The sequence below is a fragment of the Fukomys damarensis genome, unplaced genomic scaffold (assembly GCF_012274545.1).
Source record: "Fukomys damarensis isolate Sample0158 unplaced genomic scaffold, DMR_v1.0_HiC HiC_scaffold_35, whole genome shotgun sequence".
Lineage (NCBI taxonomy): Eukaryota > Metazoa > Chordata > Mammalia > Rodentia > Bathyergidae > Fukomys > Fukomys damarensis.
The window spans coordinates 49,486,653-49,499,091 of NW_022900947.1; the positions used below are offsets into that span (position 1 = coordinate 49,486,653).

The following is a 12,439-nucleotide window of genomic DNA, read 5'->3' on the forward strand; positions in this document are numbered from 1 at the left end:
AATATGAAGGAGCACTTGAAAAAAAATCTATCCCTCTATCTTTCTATCATTTATTCATGTATCTATCAAACAAGTTGACAACAAAGAATAAGCATCACAAATGTCTAAAATATTTTATTGTGATAAATTCAGAATGATAGTGCACACTGTATATATTATAAATAAATAAGAAACCTGGCTATTTATGAAAATTTTATTTTTAATTTGAGTTAAATTTTTACAAGAAATTGAAATAATGCAATCTGACACAATAATACATTGAAGAATAAAAAGTTAAATTTCTGTCTAAATAGTTATAAAATGCAAATGATTTTGAGATCATAACATTAAAAATATTTACTTCATATTTTAATTGCTTTATGAAAATTAATGTTCATGAAAAATTAATGAAGTAAAATGTTTCAAACATCAATCTCTTAGACATTGTTATATTTCATTAATTATGCAGAGTCTGCTAAAAATGTATATATCAGGAAAAGAAAAATTTATTTTGTTTGTTTGTTTGTTTTTTTGGTACCGGGGATGGAACTCGTGTCCTTGCGTTTGCAAGGCAGGCCACCGAACCGCTGAGCTAAATCCCCAGCCTGGAAAAGAAAAATTTATATATATATGCTTTAATACTAAATTTGTTGAGACATCATGAGACTAATACAAGTTACTTTGGCCTCTAAGTGTTGCTCAAAGTCGTAGCCTTTAGCTTCCAGACATTTATTAGTATAGTGAACAGCTGAAGTTTTTATACATTTTGGGCAGACTCTGTACTTATCATTTTTAGTATTCATTACTTAACGTTAGTTACTGTAAATTTGGAAAATTTGAAAGTTCATATATTAATAGTACGAATATTGTTCATGAATTAATAGAAAATTAATTCTCCTTCAATAAGTTTGATTTAGTGAGTTTATATATTGCTTTTCTTGATTTTAGAATACTTATTTTTTTACAATAAAAATGGAATTATTGCTGACTTCCTATGTATACATGAGTTGAATTTCTTCAGGTAAAATTTATGTTTCTTTTTTGCCCATAAAGACATCTGAATACTCATTAGAAGTGTAAAAATCCCAACTAGAAGAGAAAGGAAATAATTATTTTTTATTCATATGATGGAAGCAAGATATATTAGAAAGTGGCACACTCTGTATCTAAATTTTAAAGTATTTCTCAAGTGTGGCATATGTTCTCATGTTTCCCAATATTTATGGCCTAGCATAATGTCCAATGAATATTCATTATGTGGGAGAATAAATATTAAAATACTTAGTAATGTTCATTTTTCAAAAACTGTTGTCAGGAAGTGCTTCCAAAAATGAATCTTATATTCTTTTGAACTATTTCAGTAATTTTCACATTTATGTAATATCCCTTACACATAGAATACACACACACACACACACACACACACACACACATATATACAATAAGCCACATTAATTATGATTCAGAATTGTCATACAATAGAACAATTAATAGATGAACTGAATGTAACTTTTATACCTTTTAATACATACAGCATATGTAATTCAGCTTTGTACTGTGTGTTAAAAGTATTTTGTGGTATCCCAGTATTGAACACTAGAAACAGGCTCCCTAGATCTAGGTTGGCAGGTTCTCTTGGGTAATTAACAAAACACACACATGCCTGCACACACGTATAGGAGAGAGATTCATATGAAGTACATATCTGCTACTACTTCCATTTAACCAAATCTTATTGCTTAATGAATTAGGTTTCCTTGTTTGGATCAAGCAGCAGTTATGTAGAGGTAAATAGAAATGATACTTTAATGTTTTTAACACTGCTAAAATTAGAATCAAAATAAAATCATAAAATCCTTGTGCCTTAGTAGTAGAGTAACTTATTCTCAGAAATTAATTCCCAGCAGGGCTTGGAGTTCTGTTCAGTTTGAGTAAATGTCATAAACCTAGGCCTTACCTGGCAGTGTTTGTGTCATAACTGAGAAACTAATCCATGATCCAATCTGTTAAATTAAAACAAAAATTAACAAGTATTTCAGTTATTGTTTAACTTGTGACATTAAGTAGATATTTAAAAGATGAAAATACTAGAAAAGCTATAAGTAGAAATAAACTTTCAAAAACAATAATTTAATTGTTATGCTCAATAGTCATTAAACCTCCATAAAATAATGCCATATTCATAAGTAAACAGAATACCATTTTAAAGATGGAAAAATAAATTCCTGAAAACTTTTGAAATGTTTTATAGAATCATTGCATAAATCCTTCTTAAATATGAATACATTTACGTTCATATATTCCTTTAGTTTCAAAAAAATTGTGCTACTTTCCTATGCCTGTAACTTGAATTGAATGTACAGCTCTGCACATTTATCTATAGATGACACTAACATATATTTGTATCACATATACTATTTTATAGTACAGAAAAACATATAAATGCATTTAGTATGTAAGCACTTCAATTTAAACTATTTATATACACAGATAGCATACCTCATATGTGTAGTTTGGACATGAAACCAGGAAAAACATCCATGTGAAGGGGTTGTAATTTGGACTTGGGAAGCAGGCATTATTTCCTTTTAGAAAGGAGAGTAAACATCAATCATGCTACAGATTGCAAACATAATCATATGCTCATTATTTAATTCTAAATCCTAAGAACAATGATACACCACACAAAGTGTCATGGGATATTTATAGCAATCTGTTCCATAAATTGCTCAGGAGAGCCCTATTTGAAACATTCTGACCTTTGACTCAAAGAATATTTATCATTTCTGAACATGTCTACAGATCTGTTGCTGTAAAATTGCATAACACATAAGGCAAATCATTTCCTTAGGATTTTAAGTAAAATAAAGTACAAGATTTATTTCATATATCATAATAGCTGCAGCAGTGAGACAGACTGACTTATAAATATGCTTTGACAACTGCATACCTCTTCACCTTCTCCATCACTATGAGGGTCCATGTATTTGGTTGAGATTATTGACTGCCTCACAGCTCTCTTTGTATTAAAGTAGTGAAACCCAAAGGGAATTTCATAAGAACATCAATTATATCAGAGGGATGTGAAAATCTCATATAAGTGGATTAAACTGAATTAGTATAGCTAATATTCATAAATACCACAGAAATTATTTCTGCTCAGCAATCAGGAACGTTATTTACAGCTCTCATTATATTTGGCATAATATTAGTTGATTTTTGTTATTTTTCTCCTTGTCAATTTTTTAAAGAAACATTTTAGAAAATAAATTTATAATGATGTCAGGTTGAACTTTGAGACACGACATTTGTAAGAATAAATATGAATTATAAAATTACTTTTTTATTCTCCCTAGCAAGATTTAATCAGATAACAAATCCACTAATCTCTTTTAGTTATAACTAAAGTCATAACGAAATGTCAGTATGTTATTTTCAAAATTATAACTGTCTGAAATATCAAGTAAAATACATTAAGTACTGTGCAGATTTTATACACTGCTCATTTCAAGATAAGAATAATACACCATTTAATATTACCAATTCTCAAAAAAAATACTACTGATTTGCTTATGACATTATGGAAACACCTTTGTGTGATGTTAATATATGAATCAAAACAAAGATAATTGAGAGCCATTGTACATGTTATATTTATTGAATATCAGAGCTAGAAGAGCTGGTCTGAGGCAGCTAATTTATTAGTTTTCAGTCCTTTGAGTGGGAATGATCAATTTCTTCCAGATATAGTTGCATATTAAATAATGAGTATTCTTACGACTTAGAGAAATATTTGTAAATAGATACTATTCTTTAAGTGTGCACAGTTGCTTGCTCTTTATTATAGTAATGTGTAAATTTATGGATTATTATTTTAATATTTACCTTCTCCATGATATATTTCCTCAGCCTACAGATATTACAGTAAAATGCTGCACTGCCCAAATTCACCGATGGGTATAACTGGCTTTGTCTCCTGTTTTATGAAGTGCTTCTGGCAGCAAACCTTCTGCTCTGAGCATATCTTACAGAGATTTCATGGCTGAAGGGGGCAACCAAACTCAAAATCACACTTCCCTCTTGGTTTAACCTTAAGTCAATACTGCATCCATATGGGAAATTTATGACTTATGCCTCGATATTAACTATTCATCCTTGCACTAGAATGTTCCATGTATGCATTACAGATGCTTATGTAGACTCCATTGTGTCATTTTCTTATTTAAACATAATTATTTCTTCCTCTTCATAAAGTCACTCCTCTGTGAGCACCAGCCTTTTTCTCAGTATCTATACTTAGAAAAACATGACCTCCCGTAGTCAGCTCAAGCATAGCTAAAAAAGCAGCTGCTTGAATGACTTTTTGGAGTTGTGACATACTAGAGACTCACAATTAGCAACTGTTTTCTGTAAAATTCAAAATATCAAGTTGTGGGTACCGAGTTGCAGGGCAAGTGTGACACCTTTTGCTAGTGATATATTAATATATTCTACGGATGGAACAGAAGGCTTTATCCAGTCCACTATAAAAGGTGGGCTTAAACAGCACTTTATATGAGTGTTCTTCACAATGGTAGTTAAAACTGAAATGGGCAATTAGCAATTAAGCAACTAAAAGCCAAATATGACCACTAACTAATCTTCTTGGAAGCATTTATTTGGTTTTTATTGTGTGTTTTTGTTTCATTTTGTTTCTGGAGTCAGGGTCTCACTACACAGCTCAGGAGGGGCCTGACCTCACTCTCTAGCCCAGGTTGGCCTTCAACTTGCAATGACCCTCCTGCCTCAGCTTCTCCAGTGCTGAGAATATAGCTGTGCTCCACCACACCCAGGTGCTCCTTGGAAGCACTTAAAGAGGCTCTAATTTTCTGCAATAAAATGGCAGAAGACTGAAGGCAGGGTCCAGTACCTAAATGCAAACATAATCCAGCTCCAAAGAATAAAAATACAACTCCCATTCTAAAGCAAGGTCATTGCCTGAAAATATAATGTGTAGGTATTCATGAACTTCCTAATACTTATTAAAATGTTCTCCTCCCTGCCAATACAGAGGCCATACTATTACAAGAATAGAGCTTTCACACCTCCACTCATAGCTTTTAACAGTATCCAGGTTTATATTACTTTGAAAGCTTCCTGAGTTTTCCAGGTACAGCTAATAGAAAAAGGGATTATACCCCAAAGGAGATGCAGGACCTATACAGCATGATCCAACAATCAATAGAACATACACATTATTCTACTCAAAAGGTGCTTGATAAGAGGAAAAATACTAGATTGGATAAAAGAAGGTTTATGTTTTTGAAGGACTCTCCTGATGAATGGTTTAAATATTCTGGTAAAAACACAGTACTAAAGTGCACTTTAACAATTGTATAAAGAAATGACTCACAGTAATGCAGAAAAAATGCTAGCATTTCCATGGCAGTCAGATAAAGAATTAAGAGATCAGAGAAATAGGAAGTGGCTTCAAGAAATAGGCTTCCTAGAGTAGATTATCCATATAAATCTGAAGAAAAGAAGCCCCTTTCTATTCAAGTAATTTTTTTTCCTCATGTGCCTAATACCCATGTTCTTTCCCAAGCTCCATGGGAGGGCCAATAGGAATCACTGTTTCTTAAAGTTTTCTGAAATCTATCAGTGAAAAGGGCCCAATCATCAATAAGATTAGTGCTATATCTGGCTGTTTATAAGTGACATAAGTCATTTTAGAACCAGGATGACTACAGGTGGGATTAGGGGATTCCCTACTCTGACCAAAATAGAGCCAGTTCAAGTAATAACAGACAGCCCTATGTCACAAAGAGAGAGTTTGGAAGGGGCTTGATCCACACAAAGTTATGGCTGGCCATAGAATACAATGTCTTTAAAGAGGAAATAGTTAATGCTCAGCAATGCATTGTGGAATTAAAACAAATAAAATAGTTATAGATCAACAGTCAGGAATCCGGGAGAGACTTACACAATATAAAGTTAATTATTCCCTCCCCAGGTTTTAGAATGAAATTAATCATAAGATTCCAAACCCACTGATGGAAAATAGTCTCGGATCCTCAGGGGGGGAAAAAAAAAGGCATTGCAACACAAACGAAGTGTATGTGTTATTTGCATAATCTTTCCTTAAAGAACCTCACTAAATTAACTATGGTCATTTATTCAGGCCATTCATTTTCTACATGATAGACAATGTATAGTAAGTCTGCACATTGAGGACTTTTACAGAAATTAGTTCCAGTAGGTGCACAGTGGTCTTTTCCATAGACCATGATACACAGTTTGTAGCTTGCAAAAGCTCCACATAGTCTTGGTTTCATCTTTAGAGCAGTAGCTTTGGCAATGGGAAAAGTCACTGGAAATCTGAATCAACACCCATTCTTCTGTAGGACAATATTAGATCCCAGGGTAAGATTACTGTCACACTCAAGATCCAAAGTATGCTTGGGCAATATTCTCCATTATTTCACCATTCAATTTATTGCTGTAATTCTTTAAAAAGCCAGATGTAAATTGGAGAATGGTCATCAAAATATTGCAAGTATTGTCTACCACTGCAAATAATCTACAGATGTTGAAATTTTCCTAAAGCACATTAACTGGACATCAGGTACATGAATGGATATATGCACTCAATTTACAAATGTGTTTTTCTCTCTCTCAAGTAAAAACATTTTCCTTAGATTGAATAATAGAGCATTTTTAATTAGTACATGTTTGCAGTACATAGTGATTACATTTATCATGGGGAGTTGATATATGTACATAATGAATCTTAATTTTTTTTGATACCCTAACACTTCTGAAAGTACATTTATATATTGTTCTGTGGGGCTACTTTAATGGGCTTCATAAAGTAGCTCAAGGGAATCTGGATTGATTAAGAATAATGAACTATTGTACTGCATCAACAATTTTATGTTTTTCTACTGTATGTGTAGAAGTGGCTAGCACTTGTTTTGTAAGATATGTGTGGCGCAGAGATGGACTGGGGAAAAAGAAGCCCTGCCAAGATGTAGGAGTCGAGCATCAAAATCACGTAGGTGCCTAACAAAATAGGACGCATAGTTCCTGTATAGCCATATTTTAAGTTTTTCTAACTATTGCTAATTACCTTTTTTTAAAAAAAAAATCTGATAAACAGGCTTTTAAAACTATTATCAAAATTCACTCTAGGAAAGAGAAAAAAACTAACCTGTATGATTGGGATGAGCCAATATTACATTGATGAAATGATTTCCAGCTTCACAAATCTACAAAACATATTAAAACTTTTCAGTATGATATGATTGTGCCTGTTTTAAAATGTCTGAAAAATACACATATAATCGTGTAATATATTAATTCCAAACCCAAGAAATAAATTTTAAGAAGAGAAAAATTTATACCAATGCACTAAGTTGTTGAATCCAACATAGCTAATCACAATTAAGTAGATTTTTTTTCTCACTATTAGGGTTCAACCATAGGTATCACTCTGTAACATCCTTAGTCTTTATTTTGTGTGAGTCTCAAAAATATTCTCAGGTTTTTCTAGAACTTGAGAGTCTCAGCATGCCAAGTAGCATGATCCCAAAGAGTGCTACAACCTTGGGCCACAACACCCACTTGTTTCAAATTCTGATGATATTCTTAACCCATTTTGCTAACAAGCTCAAACTTCCTTAGTAGCTTTGTTTTTTTTTTGTTTGTTTGTTTGTTTTTTGTTTTTTTTGGCACCAGGGATTGAACTCCAGTCCTTGCACTTCTGAGGCAGGTGGAGTAACTACTGAGCTAAATCTCCGGCTTTCAGCTTTGTACTTGTTCCTCCAAAAGGTTTTCTTACCATGAAGAGATGGTGAATGCCTCTAAGGATAGAATTCATGCAAGTGTCTATCCTCAGGTCACTAACACAGTAGAAATATTTCCAGTGCAAGGTGCTTGTTTGATTTGGAGCTGGTTTCAAGGTTAGCTTGAAAGATCTCTTGTGAGCAGTGCTTGCCCATGTACGCTCTCACTACTTGGCTCACATCTGCCCTCTTCATTTGAATACTCTGCTAATTATCAGATTTGAAGGCGGCTGTGATCTTCTAAGAAAGTCAAAGATTTGTCACAAGCTCCTAGAACTAAAAATATTCCCAAGTTGTACTGTGTACTTTTTGAAGTTAAGATCCTTCCTTTGTCTGTCATATTGATCTTACGTTATACAACACAAATTAAGTGTTAAGAAAGAAACACGTTGTTACTGATAATGGATTATGTTGTGCAAAATCTTTATTTTTTAGTCATTGAAATTTTATTTCTAATAAATCCCAAAAGTTGAGCATAATTATAACTCAGTATTTTTAATATTTTATTCCAAGTATATTTAAAATTCTTATTTTTTTCTTTTCAGCTGTGTCTTTACATATTTATTTCTTCACATATGCTTCAGGAGAGCTAAGGAGAAACTAAATTAATGATGTCCACGTAAAGAGCCCTAGACTTTAAGTAAGAAATTTACTTAAGAAATAAATACAAATCCTTGCTGTGATGTCTATCAACATTAAACAGAGGTCAGAAAATTTTGTTACAATCAAACCTGGGTCTATTGCTGGGCTTATTGCTGAGAATGAAAGGGCTAACCTTGGGCAAATTTTCTTCATTCGTTCACCTCATCTATAAATTTTTCAAAGCAGTTCCTGGACTTTCTGTGGTTATCACAGCAAGGCTCCCTCTCTTCTGCCTCCAGTAAAGGATGTAATATATTGTTTCCTGCATTCTTTCCCCTAATAAAAAATTAGCTGCTCTATCCCCAAGGCTCTTTCCAGCTAAATGTTACAGAAGGAAGTTTGCCTACTTGATTAGGACATAGTCTTTATTTCCATAAAATCTGCACTTTATAATAACAATAATAATAATAATAATAATAATAGTAATAAATCAGCAATGAGTGAGTATCTAGCAGTGCGACTGAAGACACACACACACACACAAATAGGGAAGAGTTATTTTCAGGACTTTGCAAAAAACGTCTTATACATTCCTCCTATTTTATAATTATTAAAGACAGTGAAAAGGGAAAACTACATTTTCTGATGAATTGTTCATTGAGCAAAGAACTAGCAAGCAATAATTTCTTCTAGAGAGTAAAAAAATGAAATGGAGAACAAAAGAATCCGAAGTAAATAGGATTATTGCTTACATATAATATTCACTTTGCAATTTTGATTTGGGTGTTTTATGTGTTGCATTTTAAATGTAATAGGATTCCAAATATGAAGACAGGTAGTGTAAATATGGAGAAATTAAAAATAGTATTTAAAATAGTGACTGTAGACAAACAAAAGTACCCTCAAAAGTTTGGGAGACATTTGTGCTTTATAAACTTGCCTACATTTGTTTATTCCTGTAGGTTTATGATTCTTGCACATATTTGAGTAATAAATGTTATACAGAAGGTCAGAAAAATTTTAAGCAAATGAAGTAATAAAAAATTTCATAGAAGACAAAATATTTTAATTGTACCTTGACAATATAATTTTCTTGCATGTTTTATATTTTCTTTGGCTTATTAGTCAGGTTTCAATCTGTATATATGGTAATTAGCTTCATAAGGTGTAATAAGTAAAAGGGAAAAATAAAAGGGAGGTAGAAGGGAAATAGAAGAAGGGGGAAAAAAGAAGGGAACTGAGAGACGTTTACATGTACCCATCCCACACAGTGAGTGTAGTCATTATACAATGCAACATGTACTAAAAAAAATAAATAAATAAAAAATCTCCACATGGTATACATAGGATAAAACACATCAAAATCAAAAGAATTTCAATCAAAGATGATTTAGCTGACTTGGGGTATACTATGTACATATATTTTTCTTAAAATTTCAGCTAAATCAGAATATCAGTGGAAAGAAATCATACAGAGCATAAGAGACAATCGTTAATTGTTAATTATTAGCCCCCAGATGGATTATTCCCTCATGAGTAATTAAGAGTTAACTATAATCATATCCCACATGATTCTAATAAATTATCTTATTATGAAGTGATACCTCATTCCACATACCAAAAAAGCTGTATCTTTAAATAAATAATATTTTTTCTTTTATTAAAAGATCATAGGTCAGTGTATTAGAACAGCAAGTTGAGAAAATAAAATTTTATTAGTAAAAACACATGCAATTAAGACAGGTACTTTTTGGTTGAAGAATATTTTAAGGAAAACATTATTAATTTCTCCTGTGTTCATTCTGTACAATCATTGGTTCCACTAAGTGCTGATAGTTTTAACAGAAAAAGGCTTAAAAATTACTCTGGACCTTAAATCAGGTTCCCTATTCTTTCCATAAAATTAAATAAATAATACGTGTGGTAAGCCTGAAATATTCATGCATACATATGTTTCAGTTTTAAATGAAAATATAAACATTGCAGTATATTTTGATTATAATGTATATTTCTCCTGAATTTGAATTATTATACACAAATTTGATCAACTCATTAGTAATTATATCCTGTAATAGAATGGATTTCCTGAAATTTGAAGCAAATACAAACTATTTAGCAAACTTTGAATGCCCTATTTACCTTGATCTTCATATGGCAATACTAGGGCTAACAACCATTTTTAAAATTGTGGACATATTTTGTATTTGTGAGAGAGTAACAGAATTTTTTTGTCTAATTTCTAAATTTCCATGAAATGTAATTACATTCAATATTTTCACTGTTAAATAAAATATATAGAAGTAAAATTTTCACATATTTTAAATCCTATTTATAATTAAAATCATAGTTTTTTGTTAATAAATCAGTCTTTGAAAGTGTCTTCAAATCTCAAAGAAATTTTAAAATTTCAAGATCCATATTGAACAAAAGTGTGAGTGGACAATCCCTATAAAGTCTACTAGGTAAAGCAGACCTTGTGTTAAACAGTAGAACATAGGTCCTTAAAGCTTCACTAGGAATGTGGAGTTGGGCATGACATAGACAAGCTTTCTGATAATACGAAGAACAGTCATGGGGGAACAACTTTAATGCAGAGTGGGAGCATTAAGTTACACTGCATATGAGAGCTTAGTAAAATTGTGTGGTCAAAAGAACAAGACTGAGAACAATTTGGAAAGAACCAAGACCCTGGGTTTGATCTCCAGCATGACAAAAATAAAGTAAAATAAAATAAAATAAAATCAATTTGCCTGCCTATCAAATTAGCTAAATTAACAATTTTGCCAAAGCCGTTTTTGGATTTTTTATCTGTTGCATATTTAAAACCATTTTTTTCTCTCAGAAGTCTGTAAATTGATTCATTGAAAATATTTTTTCAAATATGTACGAGATCAAATAAATATATATAATTATTCATAGATAACTATAACATTTTGATTAAAGGATTTGAAGAACTAATGTTGTGATTATAAGAAGTTATTTAATAACATTTTGACTGAAAGTTTTAGAGAGTTAATAGCATGACAATAGGAAGTTATTTGATTTGCTTCATTTTGTATAATTATATAGACTGTGTTGTATGTGGCAAATCCTTCAAATAAATTGTATTTTATATTCACAATAACAAAATTAGTACATGTGGGCCAAGAATTTATCTCAGTGGTGCTGCACTTGTCCCCCAAGAACAAGGTCCTGAGTTTGATTCCCAGTATGAAAAACAAACAAAAACAAATAAAATAAGTTCATATGAAAGAAATAATATGTATGATACATACCAGAAAATTGATAGCAGATATTGTGATTTGTCTGTTTCCATATGCTAGAAAGTAAGAAAATAAAATGTTATGCAAAAATTTTGAATTGATACATGGTGCACATAATTCAGGCAATGTTATTGTATACATTTACACTTTACATAACAGTGATGTGCAGTATATAAATGACCTTTTGGACTGGTACTTATGTAGTCTAAAGGGCAGAAAATATTTTTGCTCTTCAAGTGCATTTTTTGCAGTAAACATGATATTTAGAATATAAAAGGAATATTTAATTAACTTGCATTTGAAATCACATTTAAAATCATGTTTTATCTTTTATTTATTTTAATAGTAAACATAATATGTCCTATTATAAGAGAGTACTTTATAGTACTTCCTTTCAAACATTTATAATAAAAAGAAATCCAAGTAGCTTATATTTCCAAACAATTTTAACAGTTAAATTAATTCTTTAATATCAACAATTCATGAGGATACTTTAAAACAGGCATTATTTTAAATGCTTTACACTTTATGATAAAAATGAGGTAAGTACTATTTTTCTTAATTTAAAGAAAAATATAACTATCCAAGTTCCCAAGATAACATAAAGAGGAATGCATAAAGTGAAATTTAAAACTATATTCTCAAGACACACTGCCAACGATGAAAAGTTAAAATATACTATTGTGAATATTAAGAAAGGAATGATTTCATATGATCACCATGAATATTAATGATTGATTTTTTCTTCATGTGTGTGTATACATGGAAATTATATTTATCTATCTAAAAGCA

At 31.3% G+C, this 12,439-nt stretch overlaps 1 protein-coding gene across 1 annotated transcript in view; it reads right to left on the reverse strand.

The window, feature by feature from the left end:
- Nucleotides 1-940: 940 nt before the first annotated feature.
- Tecrl (trans-2,3-enoyl-CoA reductase like) overlaps nucleotides 941-12,439 on the reverse strand; it is a 78,982-nt gene continuing 67,483 nt past the window's right edge. Inside the window, exons 8-12 of the mRNA XM_010626692.2 lie at nucleotides 11,660-11,703; nucleotides 7,169-7,226; nucleotides 2,479-2,564; nucleotides 1,937-1,982; nucleotides 941-1,068 (exon numbers count right to left, since the gene is read on the reverse strand). Coding sequence (XP_010624994.1) covers nucleotides 941-1,068; nucleotides 1,937-1,982; nucleotides 2,479-2,564; nucleotides 7,169-7,226; nucleotides 11,660-11,703 — 362 coding nt within the window. The remainder of the gene's footprint in view (nucleotides 1,069-1,936; nucleotides 1,983-2,478; nucleotides 2,565-7,168; nucleotides 7,227-11,659; nucleotides 11,704-12,439) is intronic.